The following is a 23,745-nucleotide window of genomic DNA, read 5'->3' on the forward strand; positions in this document are numbered from 1 at the left end:
TTTTATTACTCTTCTGCATATGCAACGCGGCTAAGTTGTTATCGAATATCTTGCTTCTGTTAAAAGCCGGACTGGCTATAAGTTTCCTGAGTCTTTCTTCCTCATTAGATCTGACTAATTTAACATCAACACGCTTCCTTAGATTCTCCATAGTTTTACCAAATACTGAGTTATTCATGAGCTTATACAGATTCTTTTTTAAATCGCTGGTAGCTATCTTTCTTAAATCTGTGTTCAACCTTATATAGGGCTCCATCCAAGGGCTTTGATCAAACCTTAGAACTCTGTGTATTTTCTTAAGTTTCATACCTAATGATAGATACAACTGGAGATTTCTGTAGTGGACTATATATTTTGTTTTATCCATCAAATTTGGTACGAGTTTTTCTACGTTAGCTAACCTACTATTACCCATCAAGGAGCGTTGATATTCCGACATCCAATCTTTATTAACCATTAATCTTTCGGGAGCTAGCGGATAACTGTTATGATCTTTATGTAACGAACTTGGATATTCCAAGTCAACTTCTAGTATGTACCCTTTATTCGCATCATTCACTTCGATATCATTGACCCACTCAAAACCACCCGTGGGTAAAGGTTGACTCATAGCCCATCCGTACAAATTGTTGGCGTCGAGATATAATATGTGAGTGTCGGGTTTACTCGGATCGTATCCTTCCACTAATTTATTATTAGCCTTAGAATACCTTTTAGCTGCCATCGATACACCACCTCTTAATCCTTTCTCAATAAACAAGTGCATATCGTAATCCGTGAGTAGTTTTAGTTCAACAATGCATCCCACGATAGTCCGGGACTGGAATAGTACCATGCCGGGTCCAAGCCGTATTGTTTTAAACATGTCTTTCTAAATATCTCTTACAGTACATCGGTTTTTAAGTACAGATCGTGATAATCGCCTAAATTCTTACAACCTAATTTATCCCAGACCGTCAGAGCGTGTTCATAATCGTCTATACCATCGAAGTTGAGTCCATCATTTTGGGGATAGCTAGAAGGTCTATCCGGATGCTTGTCTACGGGGAACAATGCAGATCTTATCATCATTCTTAAACAGTCATCGTTAATTATGGCTTTTTTCTTCTTATAATACAGGGGTAAATCTATATAAGATCCACCTTTGAAGGGCATATAATTTGCTATATCTAAATATAAACTATCGATTTTATCCACACCCAAACCCGAACCTCTATTAGTCCAGCGTTCTAAAGTTTCCTGTATCCTCTGAATTGATGTATCTAATGATGCGTTTATAGTATCGGTTTCGGTTATAACTTCTTGATTGCTACGGAAATATGGTTCGGTATATTCGGTGCTATCGTCTGTGTTACTTTTACTCAATAACATTTTAATCGTCAGCTGGTATTTTATACTATGCAAATCATCTAACTCCTCGTTAATTTTACTCCATATGATGGGCTTAATATCGTTAACATCCATGTTGGAATTAATATCCATCTTCCAACCTCTTAGATATTTACCAACGTCGGAGGATGTGGGTACAAATATTATTCTTGTTGTTTATTCTCAACATCATTATCAATATCAACATTATTATCATCATTATTATCTAGTAAACTGATCAATTCAGCTCTTCTCATTCGAGAATAACCTCTCAGCCCACTGTTTCTCGCTTGAGCTTTGAGTTCCCTAACAGTCTGGGTTTTGTTGTATTCCAAACCGAGTAAATCAATCAATTCAGCTTTTCTCATTCGAGAATATCCACGTAGGCCACTTTGCTTTGCCATAGCCTTCAACTCTCTGACAAAAACCATTGTGGTTGAATGGAATATGCAAAATGAGACAAATGTCTAATTGGTTGTTTTCATATATCTAAATACGTATTCTCCCCAACCTATTCCTCTCATTGATGTACTCTCTCTTCCTAGCATAAATAATCTGGTTCCTGACCCTATCAGCATCGTGTTCCTTACATAAACAATAACGACCTTTGACCCCTATCCCGCATACAGAACACGTATAGTTTATGTTTCCGCGCCTGATGTAATAATTGTGTATGCCGCAGTAAATTTCAACACAGCGTCGGTTACATAGAGTCGTCTTACCCATGAGTGTAAATATGCAATTGTTCATGGTTATACATCTATCATATCATTTGTCTAAATGCAAATCACATCTACACTATTGAGATATTGATTAGGCTATTTATAGATTAGCTGTCGCTCTAATTAGGTCATGGGTTTATGTGTAGCCACAGCTGTCACTCTGACTTATGCGTAATTGTATAGCTGAAAATCAATAGAGCAGTCAATCCCATAATAACAAATGCGACCTCGCGGTTCTTTTGTTCCTCTGACGGTGTATAAAACTGACTTATTGTTGGTCTCAGTATTGGGTCGAGTTTTTTCCCATAAACGAGGAAGTATTCGTGCATGGCAGATTCGACATCCTTAAACATTTGAATTGAATGTCCTTCCTTACGCATTTCTTCATGAATTAAATCTAATCTCTTCATTCTCTGCCTCGTATATTGTGACTGGGCTGCTTGGAGTTGTTCCATTGCTTCGTTATGTCGTTTACGTTCCTCTTCAACTTCTTTAGCGTTTGATTCCCTCAAACTAGAAAATAAAAAATTACTCCCCGAAAAAGCTAGAGCATTTACAATAGCTCCACCGACCATCATCGCAATTGTTGCCATGGTTTATATGAATATCATATATTCAAATGTTTAATTAATTACTTCATTATGTCTTCCAGGATAAGCCCTTGTTTGATGAGCATATCCTTCGTTGCCATTGCTAATCCAATATCCAGAACCATCATACCTATATCAAATCCATTAAAATCTAGCTTGGGAGGTGTGGCTATAGTAATCATTTTAGCTATACGGGCATAGCCAATGGCCAAGCCGGTGACCACCGCTGAATGATACGTCGCGTTTACCAACATTTTACTGTCTGTAACTGGAGTAGTCATGCTTCTTATAGCATTATATGCGGGCTAACCTCTAATTGAACTTGTTGTTGCATTGGGGGTGACGTTTTCTCTTCTCCGGTCTTATAAAAGAACCATACAGCCGCTATACCAGCAACTCCTACTATTGCCCATGTTTTAATCGGATCAATATTTGAATTATTTATTAATTTCGCTTTGCGCGCCAGTCCTCCCTTCCTTCCTGCGGCTATTTTCAAAGGATTCTTTGTCACTCTGGGTTTTAGTATTTTCTCATTCACTGGTGGTGGTTCCTCATTCACTCATTGTTCCGCAATCTGTTGTGGTTGTGCAGTTATTTCCTCGTTCACAATCTGTTGTGGTGTCACCTGTTGAGTCTCCATTATTATTAAGTGGGCACGTATGTTTAAATTGACAATACCTAGCCGTTATTAAAACGGAGCTAAAAACATTCCGTATATGATAAAACTCACAGCTCACTGAGCTTATAGCGTGTTCGATGAAGGGGTCTTTCTCGAGAGATTCGCATAAATACATGCGATGTTCTGCCGGGATAGGGAGAAACGTACTAGCTACGACTGTGTATAGTTGTAATATAGAAGACCCTATCATTTTAGTCATGGTAGCTCCCAGTCTAGACTCGTAATGCGCGTACAGTTTTTTAATCTCTTCGTCGGTCATAATTATGTTATCAATTTTTTCGATGGTATAATTTTCTCCCAAATATTGGGAACATTTTCCACCGGCTACCAAAGCGGCGAGTCTTTCTCTATGTTTATCTAAAGATTTATCTACATTTTGATCTGCATGTTGATGTGTATGTTGATCTGCATCGGATTCTTTGAGCATTTGTTCGATGAGTTCGTTGCATTCCATAATGTAATACCTAAGGAGATATTTAAGTCTAACATAATATAATATGACATTTCCAATACAACCCGTAATAATGAACTGTTGCGAAAGAATGATGATTTCGAAACACATTTTATGTCATATTAACCGCTAATGTTCAATTTGCTACATTTTGCTATAATTTTGCTACAATTTGCTACATTTTTGCTACATTTTGCTAAGCAATTGCATAAGCAGCTGGTTGATCGTTTTTTAATACGAATTTACAGTGCTTCGTTGCCGCTAACAGTTTTCTGACTTTATCTCGTTCGAGCTTGGTATAAATAACATCATTTTCGCGTAGACATTCCTCGAATGAATCTCGGTCTTTGCAATGAAACAGTGCTACCCATTTGGTCTGCTCTCTGAGATCTTTCAGGACAGAGTTGTATTTTTGAGTAAGTACCCAAATGCTATGTTGAGTATGCCGTCCGGAGAATGCTTAATACAAAAGCATATCTTTCTTTTTTGTTAGTTCTTTACTCGCGCTGCAATCGTCTATTACGAAAAGGGTTGATTCTCCTTTGTATCTTTCGTGACATACTCGGAGGCAGTCTTGTAAACGATCGCCCGGATCGACTCTGTGTACCCCGTCGTCATTCATTACCAAATCTCTCGATAGGTACGTTTTATTAACGCTTATAGTCGGGCACAGAATAATAATATGATCGAAAACGTCCCGATAATGACTTTCTAAAATATCTAGAATAAAAGCTGTTTTTTCCGCAGCCCGTTTGCACGCATATGATAGTGCAGTGCGGATCTTTAGGTAAAAGATTATTAATAGATTGCTTGCACGAATCGCCCATTCTGTATATTAAGTTGCGCATCCATAATCACGTACAAATATATGTTTAATTTACCAGCCGATTCCTGGAGCTTCGTTATCTGTATAGTAACACCCTCGCTAGCATTTTCTATTCTCCTCCCACTGCCGTGTAGTTGGTCATCGTCCGTGGTTCGCATGTCGAGCCATAGCGCGTACTTCGTGGTGAAGTATTCTTCGATCGATACACCCCCGAGAGCCAGATCTTTCACGACCGCGTTAACTTCCGGGGAGCGTTTTATAGAAGGGAGTTTTTTAATCTCATCCCACTGGTGATACGCTAGCATTCCTTGGCTATATAGTTGATTAGGAACACCTTCGATAGTCAATTCTACTTTTGTAATCTTGGGATTGTAGAACTTCTCGGTATTTCATTTAAATGCATCGGAGGGGTCCTCGAACAACATTAACATACGCTTCAACGACCTCGTTGGGACGTTTAGATTTATATTCCACATCATATCTTTTTTGTTCCTCGTGATCTTTCGATGTCGCAGCACGCGATCGTACAAAATGGCTAAACTTCCGGTATAATGGTTACGAATTTGTCTGGCTAATTCGGGATCCGTTATCATATCGTACTCCAGCGAGATATTGTCAATGGATTAGCTAGCATCTTCACCACCGGTTCTGATTACTCTACCGTAGTCATTAAAAGTGAGTTCGTATTCTAACCTATTGCCTAGGGATGCTTGATAAAAGGGCATGTGGGAATCTAGTAATTCAAAGTCTAGGGTAATATAGAATCTGTTACTTAATGCGTCGGCAACGGCCTTATCTTCTTTGTTGGTATCAACACCATTTTCAGCACCTACGCTCAGTTTCAATGTGTTCTTATTACAAATACCTTGGTACTGTAAGTTTTCCCGCTCTTTATCCGTTCTCCAGAGATCCATGTAGCAATAGTATACATCGCTATCATCGATACTCAAAACCTCATTACCGCTAATTTTAATGGCAATTTTCTTAACGATAGCACGACCTATGTTCTGAACAGGCTCCCTGTTAACGTCGGTAGAAGTCAAAATAATCGTAAATGCTAGTCGGAACTAACACATCGTGTGCGCCGAGATTAGGAAAGTGAACCAGAAGCGTTTGATTCTGATCGATGGTACTAGGGTTATTAGTTATAGTTACAGACTGACGAATTGCTTTGACCCCTAATGGATCGCGAAGTCTACGTTGTGGGTTTAACTTGCATCCGTATTGCGAAGACAATGTTATATTGAAAACATGTACCCTATGTTTAATATAAAAATGGATGATTTTGATCTAGATACCTTTGATGACTTTGATAACCAGAATCCAATCGAAGATACTGATGAAACCAGCTTTATGAATCTTAACGATGAACTTTTACAATCAACCGTCAATGATTATTACGATAACTTTAAAGATACCCCTATTGTTCGTGACTATTCAAAGTTTACGATAGATGATAAAGGAATATTGCGATTGCGTGGCGAACCGGATATTGATCTTATGCATTCTCGTACTTGTAAGCCCCTAGCCTTGTCTACGATAGCCGGTAAACACGGTATCAGCACTGTTCGTGATAAATTAGGTTTTGTGGACTACTCACGACTTTCCGCGAAGACTACTAAGGTTCTTAGGACTGTGCGGGAAGAACTCAGTAACACAGATAATTTGGAGGCTTCCTCGATGGTGGCCTCGAACGGACTCGGAGAAATCTTAGATACCTATTACGTTCCACGTTACAGGTACCATCCTCGGAGTTTAGTATTAGGGAATTACGAGGTCTTGCAATGCGAACAATGTGGGGAGAACTCATGAATAATATGGCCAAGATATCCGAAAGCGACAAGCATATAGATTACGAGAAAACAAAACTTGAACAGGCGGGTGATGAGTTCAGTAGACGCAGCGTAGCGGAAAGATTGCGTAACTTATAAGACGAAAGATCGGCCTGCCTCGAAGCAGCTTCCAGTAATAGAAAGGCACTTCGTTCGCAAATCAGTCAAATTCGAGAAACTATCGATCAAGTCCTCAATGATGACATTACACTGGCCGATAAAACTAAAACATTGTTCAGAGAACAGGGAATAACAATTGCTAGTATTTTAACCGCGTTGGGATTTATTATATCGATTTTGACTCTCACGTTAACCGATGGTACAGGTGGTGGCAGATCACCCCCTACGTCGGATGGTATAAAAGAGTGGATAAAAAGGCATTTAAAGGCATTAGGATCAGCACTGGGAAAGCTTGCTGAGAAAGCCGCGGCCGCACTTACCGGTATCATAGGGAGTGTTGTTTCCTGGCTATTGAATTTATTAGTGTAGACAACCACTTGGCTTAGTCAAAACTTGTGGGCACTGATCGTAGCAATTGCAGGGCTGTTGTATGTATCCGCTAAGAACTATTTATCCAAATCAGTTCGCTAAGAACTATTTAACCAAATCATGAGTAAACAAGCCGCGACTCCACCAACTACAAGCGCTGTTTTTCATCGATATGTTGTTGATTTTTAGCCTTAATATGCGGTGGCACTTGTGCGTCAGTAGTTGGTTGAGCGATAGTTGGTGTTTGCGGCTTGACTATTCTCTTTTCGCCCGTGATTGTTTGCGTTATTAATTCGACGTTAATATCTGAATTTATACCTGTTTTTTGTTGTTCGGTAGCGATAACAATTTTATTATTATAGCCTATCACTTGACCAATCTTAAGTTCCATATTACTCGGAGACATGTATAGTCCCGGCGCATAAACGTAGTCCACTTTGGATTGACGATGGTATGTCAACTGGTGAATTAATGGCGTCCTCCACGTTTGCGACAAACTGTTTTTGTGCATCGAACGCTGTCCCAGTACTGATAATGGACGTTCGTGTTTGCGATTGTGCACCGAGAATTGCCCATACATAAGTTCTTATCGATTCATTAACTCTTTCAAATCCTGGGTTAGTAAAATTATTTTCCGTTTTATCATTAAGAAATTCATTCCAAGCATCTGTTGTGTCGTTTGGATGCACAAACTTTGTTATAATATAAGGAATGCCACTATCAAAGTTCATACGATCTGCTCTAAACTGTTTACTCGAGAGAGCAAAGCCTGAAGGGATCACACCCGCTTTAATTAAATAATCGCTTTTATCTTTAATAGTTCTTTGTCCATTGTACGGAATACCTAGACCATGACTAGGTCCTTTCATGCGCCAATCTTTACTCGTAGAAACATCAAATTCATTACAAATACGTTCGAAGGCCCTCTTATTATAATGATTATTTGCGTGATTCCATGCTGGATCCAGCGGTAATGGAGCACTAATTTCTTTAAGTATACGTCTTATCTGATAGTACACGTGAAATAATATAACAGACTTATATAGTTTAAATCCTGGGGCATTAACAGATACGCCACATCCCGTTGTGGCACACCATACGGCAAAGTTTAACTGATTCTGCCAAAATTGCATCGGACGGTTAAACCAATCGTCCACCATTGTATCATTAGTTGCCGTGAAACTGTATTTTTAAAAGATATCGTGGAATTTAACGATAAATTCAGCACCAGAGGCAGTTACTATAATCGACTGATTAGTAATGTGTCTTGATTTCATATTTAAGTTATGATATAGTATCATTGTATATTTAATATGTATGTTACACTCCCGGGAATAACAAATGGTCAGTCTATTGAACTGCTTCATACTATCGATAACTCAGATGGTCAACTCGAAGTCGCCCTATGCGATGTAACGTATTACCCACGGTGGACCAATATAAATGCTGCGAGGGGTTATAATAATGATGGGTATTACAGCGTATGCTCACTCAATGATGAATTTTTTAAGCCTAATGGAGTTAGTCTAACACAAAATGAGTCGAATGGGTTACTGATTTTAAACGCTGGAAAAAAGGATGTAAAGCATTACGAGAACTTAGCATACACACTTGGATGGAGAGGAGAAATAACAGTACTCAAGACATCAGATCAGGGACTCGATTTACCTGATTTAGTTCCCTAGAAAGAGTTGTGCATCCATCTTGATCAGATCAGTACGACGGATAATATTCAACAAGAAAGTCCTTCAACTCTACTCAGATGTGTTCCAGTTAAAGATGAAAAATACAATAGTGGCAGAACGGAATCTTTCTCACCATTACAATATAAAAAATTAAAGCGGGGTATTATTTCAGACCTCAAAATTTCTGTATTAGATGTAAAACACCAACCTGTACATATAGGATACTTAAGTGTAACACTCCATATTATAAATAATGGTTGATTCCATATTTAAGTTATGATATAGTATCATTGTATATTTGATATGTATATTACACTCCTGGGAATAACAAATGGTCAGTCTATTCAACTGCTTCGTACTATCGATAACTCGGATGGACAACTCGAAGTCGCCCTATGCGATGTAACGTATTACCCGCTGTGGACCAATATAAATGCTGCAAAAGATAATAATAGGATAATGCTAGTATCTCCATTTGGTATTATCAAATCCATTACTATACCTGATGGGTATTACAGCCTAAGCTCACTCAATGATGAAATTTTTAAGCCTAATGGAATTAGTCTCACAGAAAATGAGGCGACTGGGACAGTGAAATTTGACAATGAAGAATCAAATATAGTTTTTTTGGACCCATCAGCTACACTTGGATTTATACGCTTAATTGATCAGGAGGTTAAATTACCCGATTTAGTTCCCTATAAAGAGTTGTGTATCCATCTTGATCAAATCAGTACGACGGATAATATTCAACTAGAAAGTCCTTCAACTCTGCTCAGATCTGTTCCAGTGAAAAATGAAAAGTATATAGCGGTAGAACGGAATCTTTCTCGTCATTACAATATAAAAAATTAAAGCGTGGTATTATTTCAGACCTCAAAATTTCTGTGTTAAATGTAAAACACCAACCAGTACATATAGGATACTTAAGTGTAACACTCCATATTAAAAATAATGGTTGATGCATCAGGCCCTGGAACGCTCACACAATGTAATACAATTGCGCTTTCCGATTTGATCTCGGAGACACAGAAGGATTCGATAAACTCGGTACCAATGGTAAGTTATACACTTTACACTTACACGATAATGTATACAAGCGGAAAGAAGTCACATTCAGGGGTAATCTAGAAGATTTAAGCGATGTCGACGATAGTAGACTCCTTAAAAACACTTCGTACAATATTATTCGCAACGCCGATAATAAATGGACTATGGTCGAAGCAAACATTGAGTGGCTACTGAATATCGTCATTACCCCACCTTATGCGATGATAGGTAAGGGACATAATTTAACTAAGATAATAAATAGTGGCATCGTACTCGCGGCTTATATCCCATCAAAACGAAAAAGCGTGTTAGTCACTTTTCAGCCAGAAGACCCAGGTCATATGTTATATAGTCGTCAGGCCTTAAAAAATGTTAGTTTAAATTTGGTTACTGAATTCGATGATATTAAAGTTAACCTGAGTGCAATACCTAATACTTCTATGCTTATTATTGAAGTCTTGTTCGGAGATGCACCGGTAGATGCCTTCGAAATATTACCAGGTCTATCCATTAAATGGCTCAAGAAACACCAACGTCAACGTTGCAGTATTATTCATATCGGAGCATCGCCCGTTGCAACCCTCGAGGGGGGTCCAAATTATTAAAAGTGGAAGTATTTCTCTTACTAAGATATTCTTGCCGTATAATATACATTTGATAAGATTGATGTATACTCTCAATACATTTAAGCAAGACCAATTAAAGACTATTATATAACCGTAATATACACTATGAGTTTATATCCGGCGCTGGATGAAGCAATTGAAAAGATGGAAACTATTGATGGATTTCGATTACATCTAATAAGCGACATAAAACATCGAATAGAGAAGGATAGAGAGTTGAGACTTGGATTGTATAAAAAGTATCGCAGAGCCGTGAATGCTCTCGACGGAGTTGACACCGTGCTTGTAGCAGCTGGCATGGGACTCGGTGTAGCGGGTGTCGGTTTACTTTCAACTATAATCGCCGCGCCAATCGTGCTCGGCATGGAAATAGCAGCTGGAGTCTCGGGACTGGCAAGAATAGCGATAAAATTCATTTCTCGTAGATTACAAAAGAAAGCATTAAAACACGATAGTTTTCGGATACTCGCCGAAGCAAAGTTGAACAGCATTGAGGATCATATTTCAACAGCAATGGTCGATTGTAAGATATCCGAGGATGAGTTTCGTTTAGTGTTGTCAGAACTCACCAAATACAATGCAATGAAGCAGGAGATTCGATCAAAATCTCATAAGACCAGTGGTATTAGCTAAGACGAGAAAAAAAAGTTCATAGAACAGGGGAGGCAACAAACGCGTCAGTTATTCCGTGCCAAAACCAAAGAACTGGTTGGAGATTAAAAATAGATTGCTTACTATCGTTTGATCACATTTAGACAAATGCTTACATACATATATAATAATGGAGAATTACAACACAACAATCGAAAAAGCTATTAAATGGAGAGAATTACCACAAGGTTTTTATTATATCAGTGATGTCAAACCAACCAAATACGGTTATCAATTGTTTCTTATCAATTTACAGGAAGAGTGTAGTTATACAGTCTGGTCTCCTAGTAAAATGAACGAAGAACTTAATAAAAATGTTGAAATATCGCTTTATCGATAAAAATAATGAAGAATATTTTTATTACCATTTAGGCTCATCTAAAGCAATGATTGGCCCCAGGTATTGGTGAGCTAGACCCAATTTAACTTAATCTCATGACTATCATTGAATCTCATAATCATTTTGGCATAAAAAATGCCACCTGTAGTAGCAGTATAGGTATATAAATCCGGCTCCAGTGGAAGTGGTCCAGAACCCCTATTACCTATACTACTAACCTTCCTGTGATAACGAATGAAAAAGTGAAGTTTCCTGCCAGTTACAAAGTCCTAATGTTTTGCGACTGGTTAACAGCCTCACATGTGTTCTTGTATCTGCTACAAGCCTTACTTGTGTTTTTGTGTTTGTAAAAAGCCTTACTTGTGTTTTTGCTCTGTTACAAGCCTTGCTTGCCTTTCGTGTCAGTTACAAGCCTTGCTTGCCTTTCGTGTATATCACAGGCCTAAATTGCCTGACTTGTGATTTCTCTGTTAAAAAGTCCACCCTGTGTCTGGTGCGTTACAAGGGCTTACTTGTGTTTTTATGCCTGTTGCAAGCCATACTTGCGTTAATGTTTCGGTCAAAAAAACTTGCGTGTGTTTTAGTGCCTGTTACAATCCTTAGTTGTGTTTTAGTGCCTGTTACAACCCTTACTTGTGTTTTAGTGCCTGTTGCAATCCTTACCTCGGTTTTAGTGCCTGTTACAATCCTTAGTTGTGTTTTAGTGCCTGTTACAATCCTTAGTTGTGTTTTAGTGCCTGTTACAACCCTTACTTGTGTTTTAGTGCCTGTTGCAATCCTTACCTCGGTTTTAGTGCCTGTTACAATCCTTAGTTGTGTTTTAGTGCCTGTTACAATCCTTACTTGTGCTTTGTGCCTGTTACAATCCTTACATGTGTTTTGTGTCGGCTCCGTGGAGAAGAAGTAACTGTACGGTGTCCTTGTGTCTCCCCTGAGCGGCCAGGTGGAGGGGGGTGTTTCCGCCCTGATCCTCGGCAAACACGGCGTTCCCGCTCCCCTTCACTATTACCTCCGCGGACCTGTTCATCGACAACTTAGTGTTACAAATATCTGATAAGTTTAATGTTATATCAACTATTTCTGCTCTGTCCACTTTCACAATCGTTGTCATTAAATATAGAATGGACGAGGACCCTTTCTTGCCACTGGAGATGTTAAATCTTAAAATTACGATGAATTTGAAGAATTGGTATAATCCTCAATTGTATGAACACAGATAACTTTCAATACGATTTCTAATGGTTTTGCTCCTTCCTTATTATAATAATTGTCAGATTTTGTAAGCAAAATTGTTTGGCCATAATATGTTCGCTGATACACAGACATGTAACGTATGGTGCTACGTACCTAGTGTTTCCCTTGATGGCAGCCAGATGTAGCGCTGTTCTCTCCGAATTATTCTTTCGGTTTGGGACCACGGAATAATTTCTCAAGATGCACTGGAGTATAAAAACAAGGAACAGCGTACCGAACAGGGTATGGTGTTCAACTCATACCGAACCACAACTACTCCAGTAGACAAAGCATCTGGTGGAAAGAACAGATGAAATATAACCAGCAACGCCGCCCCGTGAACGGATATAAATGGCTAAATATGCTTTAAAACAACAACAGGTAAACCTACCAGACGCGGTGTCCAGGTGTACAACAGAGGCAGTGTCTAGCTTTGAGAGCAACAGGTAAACCTACCAGACGCGGTGTCTAGTTGTACAACAGAGGCAGCGTCTAGCTTCGAGAGCACCTGTTACATCCACCAGACGCGGTGTCCAGGTGTACAACAGAGGCAGTGTCTAGCTTCGAGAGCACCTGTTACATCCACCAGACGCGGTGTCCAGGTGTACAACAGAGGCAGTGTCTAGCTTCGAGAGCAACTGTTACATCCACCAGACACGGTGTCCAGGTGTACAACAGAGGCAGTGTCTAGCTTCTAGAGCACCTGTTACATCCACCAGACGCGGTGTCCAGGTGTACAACAGAGGCAGTGTCTAGCTTCGAGAGCACCTGTTACATCCACCAGACGCGGTGTCCAGGTGTACAACAGAGGCAGTGTCTAGCTTCGAGAGCAACTGTTACATCCACCAGACACGGTGTCCAGGTGTACAACAGAGGCAGTGTCTAGCTTCGAGAGCACCTGTTACATCCACCAGACGCGGTGTCAAGGTGTACAACAGAGGCAGTGTCTAGCTTCGAGAGCACCTGTTACATCCACCAGACACGGTGTCCAGGTGTACAACAGAGGCAGTGTCTAGCTTCGAGAGCACCTGTTACATCCACCAGACGCGGTGTCCAGGTGTACAACAGAGGCAGTGTCTAGCTTCTAGAGCAACTGTTCCATCCACCAGACGCGGTGTCCAGGTGTACAACAGAGGCAGTGTCTAGCTTCGAGAGCACCTGTTACATCCACCAGACGCGGTGTCCAGGTGTACAACAGAGGCAGTGTCTAGCTTCGAGAGCACCTGTTACATCCACCAGACACGGTGTCCAGGTGTACAACAGAGGCAGTGTCTAGCTTCGAGAGCACCTGTTACATCCACCAGACACGGTGTCCAGGTGTACAACAGAGGCAGTGTCTAGCTTCGAGAGCACCTGTTCCATCCACCAGACACGGTGTCTCGTAGAGCAGAGACATTGTCTATGGAGGTACAGGAATGAGTTTTTTACCCAGGTGGTGAAGATACAGGTGGTAAGATACTAAATCCGTACGTCACACGTGTGTCGTACAAGGTTGACCTCGTTTTATTCGTTTTGATTGGATAACCCTAACCTCTGTCATACTGGAACTACTTTTTTCATTCATAAAAAAATCGCGAGACGTCATTCGCTTTTTCAACTTTAAGGCAGAACTAAAGGAATCTTACGAAACCGAGAGACATTTACACGCACTTTATTAAACCGAACGAGATCGTCACACGCATTAAATTCGCTTTGCATTCTATTTTAGTTATGCACAGAGCTACTGCAGACATAATATAATCGAGCCATGCATATCCATATGCAATGTCTACCGATTGATCGAGGGTCCAAAATGAGCGTGACGCGCCCGGTGGTGACCTTGCCCTTCGTTCGAAGCTGTCACTAACATGCAAGCAGACTTGAGTTTGTTGATTTTCGCGTCTTCAGTATAGGGTGGTACAGTTAACATGAATGTCTTTGTCGAACACTCTTATTTCCCTCTTCCAAAATGGTACGGACAGGATATAAATTCAGCTAATAGATTAAGAAAACTGAACCATTTTGATTGCGCAGACGGGACCCCGGCAGTGCGAGTGACCGGCCGTTGGTCTGATATTCATAGTGAGTGAGTGAGTGAGTGAGTTGGGTTTAACGCCGCTTTTAACAATATTCCAGTTATATAACGGCGTGTCAGCTTAATGTGGGAGGAAAGCCCGAAGTGATGCAGGTCTCAGACGTTTACCACTTCGGTGAAACCCACGAGCACGGGTATGGTGCTGACAAACCTAGAAACATAATTGGGGCGAACCGGGATTCGAACCCACAATCATAGGTTTCTGGCGTGCCCAAGGGACGCAACTCTGCACAGCGAATCGCGGCGCCTTAGACGACTTGGCCACCCGTACCCCCTCCGATATTCATATGTGACTTCTATAATTTTCTTATAGGTGTCCTGAGTACCAACAACAATGCGCTTGAATTACCATAAGTTGAAGACATTCTTCCAAAAGGATCTTTTGTGTCGGTGCTGTTATGTTTGCAGAAACATGTTTTTAATGCGTAATTATGCATAGAAATGTCAACAATGCCCATATTTGGGCATATATCAATATTAATGCGCAACCAGATTTTGCAACCGGTTTCAATTTGGTCAGTCAACGAACGCAATTTATTATTCATTTACACTTTAATATATATTTAAAATGGGAAGTAAATAAAATACCACACTCATTTTCGTTAGATACCATTTTTTACGGAACTCTCGCTCGGTCATATACCATAGAAGTCCAGTCGTTTCGTAAAAATGGTTTCTAACGAGAATGAGTGTGGTATTGTCTATTTACGCTCTAACCGTAACAATATCCTCTTGGCCACTGGACGCCGCCAGGTGTAGCGGTGTGTTCCCTTTCTGGTCCTCCGAGTTGATCCAGATGTGAGCGTGAAGCAGTCCCAGCAGCGACTGCAACAACGGTGATACGGTGACAACTACAGCAGTAACATCAACACATGTAACAACGGTGGAACGGCCATAATCACAAGAGTAACATCAACGACTGCAACCACGGTGATGCGGTTACAACCACAGCAGTAACATCAACGACTGCATCCACGGTGATGCGGTTACAATCACAACAGTAACATCAACGACTGTAACAAAGGTGATGCGGTTTATATTACGACCGTGATGCGATTACAACCACAACAGTAACAGCAGCGACTGTAACAAAGGTGATGCGGTTTATATTACGACCGTGATGCGGTTACAACCACAACAGTAACAGCAGCGACTGTAACAAAGGTGATGCGGTTTATATTACGACCGTGATGCGGTTACAACCACAACAGTAACAGCAGCGACTGTAACAATGGTGATGCAGTTAATATTACAACAGTCACATCAACAACCGTAACCACGGTGATGCGGTTACAACCGCAACGGTAACAGCAGCGACTGTAACCACGGTGATTTGGTTACAGCTACATTAGTAACATCAACAACTGTAACAAAGGTGATGCGGTTACAACCGCAACGGTAACAGCAGCGACTGTAACAACGGTGATGCAGTTAATATTACAACAGTCACATCAACAACCGTAACCACGGTGATGCGGTTACAACCGCAACGGTAACAGCAGCGACTGTAACCACGGTGATTTGGTTACAGCTACATTAGTAACATCAACAACTGTAACAAAGGTGATGCGGTTACAACCGCAACGGTAACAGCAGCGACTGTAACAACGGTGATGTGGTTACAACCACAACAGTAACAGCAGCGACTGTAACCACGGTGATTTGGTTACAGCTACATTAGTAACATCAACAACTGTAACAAAGGTGATGCGGTTACAACAACAGTAACAGCAGTGACTGTACCAGCGGTGGTGTGGTTACAACAGTAACAGCAGTGACTGGAACAACGGTGATGTGGTTACAACCACAACAGTAACAGCAGCGACTGTAACCACTGTGATGCGGTTACAGCTACAACAGTAACATCAACAACTGTAACAAAGGTGATGCGGTTACAACCCCAACAGTAACAGCAGCGACTGTAACAACGGTGATGTGGTTACAACCACAACAGTAACAGCAGCGACTGTAACCACTGTGATGCGGTTACAGCTACAACAGTAACATCAACGACTGTAACAACGGCGATGCGGTTACAGCCAGAGCAGTAACAACGACTGCAACCACTGTGGTGCGGTTACAGCAATATCAATAACATCAACGACTGCAACAAATACATTCACGCACAATAACTCAATACATAAATCAATCAGATATCACAAGAGTTAACGTGAGAAACAAGTATACAGTCTACCTCATATGGTGCTACTGGCGCACTTCCCCCTCTGCTGCCCCCATTCAGTGGCTACAACCAATCCAAAGGACATCAATCAGTTAAGTAAACTACGGTTATTACGAACTCAAAGTGACCACTAAGTTTAGTTCGTTATAACCGTGGTTCATTATAAGCATATAAAGCATATGTACAGCAAATGGTCGGGACAAAAGAAATAAGTTATATCCGTCAGTTCGTTATAAGCGTATTCGTTATAATCGTAGTTTACTGTAATGTGAAAATAACGGTCTAAACAATTGTAATGTCCGAAAACCGTGATTATCAAAGAGAAGCGAGGAGAGACTGATTGTCAGAGAAGTGTGTGCGTGAGGGCTGGGGTTATGGGTTGGTGGGTGGGTGGTGTGTGGGTGGGTGGGTGGGTGGTGGTGTGTGGGTGGTGGTGGGGGTCTGACCACCCGATCCATGCAATCGCCTCGTATAAGCATAGATCACTGGACATCTATTCTGACCCGGAATCTCCACTAGGGAGTGGATAGCAGGCTTTGCCAATGGAAGACTGAGGTGTCTGAAACTACAACAACTTGAACTGAACGCAGTTCCTGTCAAAAATACGTGGCAGACATTGTATCACTATGACTACGACACTATGCTTACGCGACAGTTACTGTGACAAGAGCACCAAGCGGTTAACAGCAGAATCCCATGTACCTGTACAGAGTTAGTTCCCTTGCTTTGTCGTCTGACGTTTCTCTCGTTCTGTGGATTGTGATGAAGCTGTAGTTTACTATATGAATCAGTGTGACTGTTGTACATATGACCCTCTTGATCTTATTCACTTTGGATGTACTGTATTGTAAATACACATGTCTATACATACCGCTAGGTTGCTTCCAGACTCCACACCGTTGTCTTGTGGTGTTTTGGCCGCGCGGCTCTTCCATCTTTTCACATCCACAACCATCTACAGAAGAGGACAAAATGTACTTCCTGACCAATCAAATCACCTTTTGGGCGGTCAAATATTCCTAACCTACTAAATATACGTCACCAGGAATGTTGGTGGAAAGTCAGCCTCGTGTTGAAGCTGGTAAAAGTGTTTAAGTAATTTACTTTTCTACCAACACTAACAGAGCAATGGTGAATCAGAGGTTTGAATTAAAATTGACTTTCACAATGTGTGAGTTTATTGGCGTATGAACCTTCTCCAATGAGTTCATTGGAGTATGAACTTTAACAGAGGAGCTCAAACGTCCACACAGTTGGCCCTGACTCTATGAAGGTTCATATTCCCAATAAACTCTGACAAAGCGAAAGTCAATTATTATGTTTTTATGTCACTATTTTATACCTCGAGGGATGTATTACACAATTGCTTGTAGTGCGTGTGACATGTTTACACTGACAGTCATTCAACAACCAACTGTAACGCGGAATAAAATAGATCATCAAAAGGAGAGGTAACATAAGCAGATGTATGCTCAACTTGCTCAACAGGAACATTTTTTGTAGTTTTGTTACAACAAATAGGTCCAAATATGGAAAAGGTCTCTCAAGTACTACCACAGTCAATCACTTTGACAGCGCGTAGTAAAACATAGGCATCAAATACGAGACGTCAAAATGGCCGACACTATGAGTCTGACGGCACAGATTTCCGAAGTTATTTATGAAACCGTGGCGATTACAAGTGTTAGTCATCATTGAACAGTTTGCCGATCATTGAAAGGCGATTATAATAATGTCTAAAATAGATACTAAGGTACATTTATACATTGCTGTGGACTGTCACTTGCCAATCTAGACACGGATTGAGTAGATAGTTGGATGCGCATTTCTTCGTTTTGTTCACTAGGACGGGGCGTAGTGAGGATATTCTTGAACGGACATTCGTTCAAACTCTCTGACCTATCCCAATGTATGCTAAAACGCAGTGTTCAAGATTAAAGAGTCGAAATGATCAGAATGAACGCTTTCGTAGGTATTCGTGCTAGGGAATTCTCAGGCGTTTCCCCGGGAATGTGGAAGTAGTCCCTCAGTGTTTACGTCATTTCAAGAATACAGTCTCGTGAAAAACGTGTGAACGTCAAAATGAAAAGTCAGTATCGCGGTCATGTGACCGACCTCTCGTCCAACAGAAAAACCGCATGTTGTGTAAACTTCACTTTAAAAATGATATAACAATTATTTCCTCTGGAAGGGAATCATCACTATAAATGGGAATATTTTATAATTATTTCCAAATTTCGGGTCTCTAGTAATAACATACACTGACAGTACATATGCCAGTGCCATCTAACGCGTTATGTTTCAAATCAATTTAGAGGTTTCAAATAAACGTCAAAAACTCAAAAAATAATAGCTCTAATCTAGAGGTGCTGCTTTTCAAATATATCACGATTCTCGACATCGAAATCGCTGACAGCATTCCTCACTCTCATCATCGTGAGATAAGAAGAGATATTTTCTAAGCTGCAGTTAATAAGATGCTCTATACGAAGTTCGTATCTGTATAAATACTGTGACTACCGTTACCTCTACAACAGTTTGATGCAAGTCCCAATGATTATTGTCTGACAGTCTGTTGGTTTGTTGTTTAAGTCACCGAACCTGACTATCCGATCCGCCCAGTCACCTCGTATAACAAGACTGTTTGGGAACAGTTCTAACCCAGAATCAAAGCGGCAAAATTACCGTGACAATATGCTGGAAGCGTTTCCCTGCGTCATCTTCATCAAGAGTCAAGACTCCGGGTGCTTCCTGAAATACATCATATAATTGAATAGGTAAGATGTATCCATAAACCTGTGTCTACCTTGTAATAGGTAAGATGTATCCATAAACTTGTGTCTACCTTGTGATAGGTAAGATGTATCCATAAACTTGTGTCTACCTTGTGATAGGTAAGATGTATCCATAAACTTGTGTCTACCTTGTAATAGGTAAGATGTATCCATAAACTTGTGTCTACCTTGTAATAGGTAAGATGTATCCATAAACTTGTGTCTACCTTGTAATAGGTAAGATGTATCCATAAACTTGTGTCTACCTTGTAATAGGTAAGATGTATCCGTAAACTTGTGTCTACCATGTAATAGGTAAGATGTATCCATAAACTTGTGTCTACCTTTTAATAGGTAAGATGTATCCATAAACTTGTGTCTACCTTGTAATAGGTAAGATATATCCATAAACTTGTGTCTACCTTGTAATAGGTAAGATGTATCCATAAACTTGTGTCTACCATGTAATAGGTAAGATGTATCCATAAACTTGTGTCTACCATGTAATAGGTAAGATGTATCCATAAACTTGTGTCTACCTTGTAATAGGTAAGATGTATCCTTAAACTTGTGTCTACCTTGTAATAGGTAAGATGTATCCATAAACTTGTGTCTACCTTGTAATAGGTAAGATGTATCCATAAACTTGTGTCTACCTTGTAATAGGTAAGATGTATCCATAAACTTGTGTCTACCTTGTAATAGGTAAGATGTATCCATAAACTTGTGTCTACCTTGTAATAGGTAAGATGTATCCATAAACTTGTGTCTACCTTGTAATAGGTAAGATGTATCCATAAACTTGTGTCTACCTTGTAATAGGTAAGATGTATCCATAAACTTGTGTCTACCTTGTAATAGGTAAGATGTATCCATAAACTTGTGTCTACCTTGTAATAGGTAAGATGTATCCATAAACTTGTGTCTTCCTTGCAATAGGTAAGATGTATCCATAAACTTGTGTCTACCTTGTAATAGGTAAGATGTATCCATAAACTTGTGTCTACCTTGCAATAGGTAAGATGTATCCATAAACTTGTGTCTACCTTGTAATAGGTAAGATGTGTCCATAAACTTGTGTCTACCTTGTAATAGGTAAGATGTATCCATAAACTTGTGTCTACCTTGTAATAGGTAAGATGTATCCATAAACTTGTGTCTTCCTTGCAATAGGTAAGATGTATCCATAAACTTGTGTCTACCTTGTAATAGGTAAGATGTATCCATAAACTTGTGTCTGCCTTGTAATAGGTAAGATGTATCCATAAACTTGTGTCTACCTTGTAATAGGTAAGATGTATCCATAAACTTGTGTCTACCTTGTAATAGGTAAGATGCCTTGAACATTTCCCCTCACCGGTGAAATTTTAGGTTTCTTCTTTCAATGTTGAGACCCGCATCAATTTGAGCGTTCCACATGCATGACGGGCCGTACAAGGGCGGACCGACATGTTCTGAGCCCCACATAGAAAGAATTGCGTAATATTGAAATCTTGTTGTGGGCATTACATGATGTCATAGGGGTATATCTGCACAAACTCCAGCCAACTGTGCAAATTCTTTCGCTGTGACAAGTTGGTTAGCAGAGATATGTGACCTTTAGAAAATGACCACCCTTGAGGAACATGCATTGATCAAGTACATAAAGAAAAAGGATCACCACCAAAAGTCAACCAAGAAGATATGAGTACTACACTAGGAAAAGATGTCCTTTCCCATTCTACCTTAGCGAGGTAGTCACAATACCTAAAGTCCCTATGATATGCTCCCCCTTCCACGCCATCTTACCTGAAGTCCCTCTGATATGCTCCCCCTTCCACGCCATCTTACCTAAAGTCCCTCTGATATGCTCCCCCTTCCACGTCACAATACCTGAAGTCCCTCTGATATGCTCCCCTTTCCATGTCACCATACCTGAAGTCCCTCTGATATGCTCCCCCTTCCACGTCACAATACCTAAAGTCCCTCTGATATTCTCCCCCTTCCACGTCACAATACCTAAAGTCCCTCTGATATGCTCCCCCTTCCACGTCACAATACCTAAAGTCCCTCTGATATGCTCCCCCTTCCACGCCGTCTTACCTAAAGTCCCTCTGATATTCTCCCCCTTCCACGTCACCATACCTGAAGTCCCTCTGATATGCTCCCCCTTCCACGTCACAATACCTAAAGTCCCTCTGATATGCTCCCCCTTCCACGTCACAATACCTGAAGTCCCTCTGATATGCTCCCCCTTCCACGCCGTCTTACCTGAAGTCCCTCTGATATGCTCCCCTTTCCATGTCACCATACCTGAAGTCCCTCTGATATGCTCCCCCTTCCTAGTCACAATACCTAAAGTCCCTCTGATATTCTCCCCCTTCCATGTCACCATACCTGAAGTCCCTCTGATATGCTCCCCCTTCCACGTCACCATACCTAAAGTCCCTCTGATATTCTCCCCCTTCCACGTCACCATACCTAAAGTCCCTCTGATATTCTCCCCCTTCCACGTCACCATACCTAAAGTCCCTCTGATATTTTCCCCCTTCCATGTCACCATACCTGAAGTCCCTCTGATATGCTCCCCCTTCCACGTCACAATACCTAAAGTCCCTCTGATATGCTCCCCCTTCCACGTCACAATACCTAAAGTCCCTCTGATATTCTCCCCCTTCGACGTCATCTTACCTGAAGTACCTCTGATATTCTCTTTATCAATCTTTCCTTTTCTTTGGTGTCTTTGACATCTACCAGAGTCTGCAGGAATAAATGGGAAACATGATTCAGTGTAGTTGTGACAGAAGGCTACATACTGTTGATCTCAAAACATTACTCATTCAGAGAGTAATGTTCAGCATCTGTGGTCAATTAGAAACGGGACAATATGTCGGTGAACATTTAACTCTGCATGCTTTTTCTACGACCTTAACCTACCTGTATCAGTTGTGCAGCCTTCTGTCGTGTAACGTCATTCACACCTGACTGTTTTTTAGAAGACAAAAGAATCTGGAAATGAAAGATCATTATGTATATTTTCTAGGTTTGCAAGATAACATCATTTATAATGTATTTATCAGAGACAATAAAACTGATATCCCACTCGAGTGCATTTACACAATGTTCCGGAACTTCTTCCAGTCTGCCTCAGTGACACCATGGTTTAGACAGCAACATCGTAAGAAAGACAATACAAAATAAATAGAACGTATGTCCTCTCTTGTCCTGAACATGTTAACATTTTACTCGAAGCTGTTCATTCGGTCATTCGATAAGATAAACATGCCATTTGACCAAAAAGCCACATAGTGTCTATAATTCCTCAGATTGGTTTCCTAAACACCGTAGCTCACCTGCAGTACTTCTGAAATTGATCCTATGATTTTCTCCTTCTCTTGTGGGTCTCCTGCACCGACCAAAGACTGCAGGAACAGAACATACATGGACGTGATGGTGGGAAGTGATACTTGTCTTTATATTTTATTTATATACACAACTCCTTTAACTTACGTTTTGGGGCTCCTTCCAACATTAAATGAAAACACGGTAATACATTTATTTATAACAATTCAAAATCTTTAAATGTTTCTTTAAAACCCCAACATACCTCCAGGAGTTCAACAATTTTCTTTTTCGTCTCAACGTCCACTTTCAGAGATTCGCTTGAATTGGTGGGATTAGAAGGCGTCAAAAGCACCTGAAATAAAATGTGGCATTTTTACATGTAATGCCCTTTCCATAATCATGAGAAATCTATTGCGCGATTCCAACTATATAATAAGCAAGTGTGTATGAATCACTTTCAAACAGTGGTGGTTCCCTAAGAACATTTATCTCCCCAAAACACAGTGAGAACAGTCTCTCCAAACTCCCTTGAGAATACATGTCTCTCAAAACTCCCTTGAGAAGATATGTCTCTCAAATCTCCCTAGAAAACACATGTCCTTCCAACCCCTCTCTAGAACACATGTCTCTCCAAACTCCTTTGTGAACACATGTCTCTCGTAACCCTCTAGTAACATGTCTCTCCATCCCCTCTAGAGAACACATGTCTCTCCATCCCCTCTAGAGAACACATTACTCTCCATCTCCTCTAGAGAACACATGTCTCTCCATCCCCTCTAGAGAACACATGTCTCTCCATCTCCTCTAAAGAACACATGTCTCTCCATCCCCTCTAGAGAACACATGTCT

At 40.6% G+C, this 23,745-nt stretch overlaps 1 protein-coding gene across 3 annotated transcripts in view; it reads right to left on the reverse strand.

Moving 5' to 3' along the window:
* Positions 1–23,745, reverse strand: part of LOC124113499 (transient receptor potential cation channel subfamily A member 1 homolog) — a 62,329-nt gene that overhangs the window by 21,983 nt on the left and 16,601 nt on the right. For 2 of the 3 annotated variants that reach the window (XM_048385999.1, XM_048385998.1), the window contains exons 9-19: positions 23,159–23,248; positions 22,905–22,973; positions 22,489–22,560; positions 22,243–22,311; positions 19,484–19,549; positions 17,670–17,753; positions 17,501–17,548; positions 16,811–16,861; positions 15,334–15,441; positions 12,657–12,748; positions 12,182–12,328 (exon numbers count right to left, since the gene is read on the reverse strand). In XM_048385999.1, coding sequence (XP_048241956.1) covers positions 12,182–12,328; positions 12,657–12,748; positions 15,334–15,441; positions 16,811–16,861; positions 17,501–17,548; positions 17,670–17,753; positions 19,484–19,549; positions 22,243–22,311; positions 22,489–22,560; positions 22,905–22,973; positions 23,159–23,248 — 896 coding nt within the window. The remainder of the gene's footprint in view (positions 1–12,181; positions 12,329–12,656; positions 12,749–15,333; positions 15,442–16,810; positions 16,862–17,500; positions 17,549–17,669; positions 17,754–19,483; positions 19,550–22,242; positions 22,312–22,488; positions 22,561–22,904; positions 22,974–23,158; positions 23,249–23,745) is intronic. The other variant, XM_048386000.1, reaches the window with a different exon arrangement.

This window comes from Haliotis rufescens, unplaced genomic scaffold, assembly GCF_023055435.1.
Source record: "Haliotis rufescens isolate VD_foot unplaced genomic scaffold, xgHalRufe1.0.p SCAF_6, whole genome shotgun sequence".
Taxonomy (NCBI): Eukaryota; Metazoa; Mollusca; class Gastropoda; order Lepetellida; family Haliotidae; genus Haliotis; species Haliotis rufescens.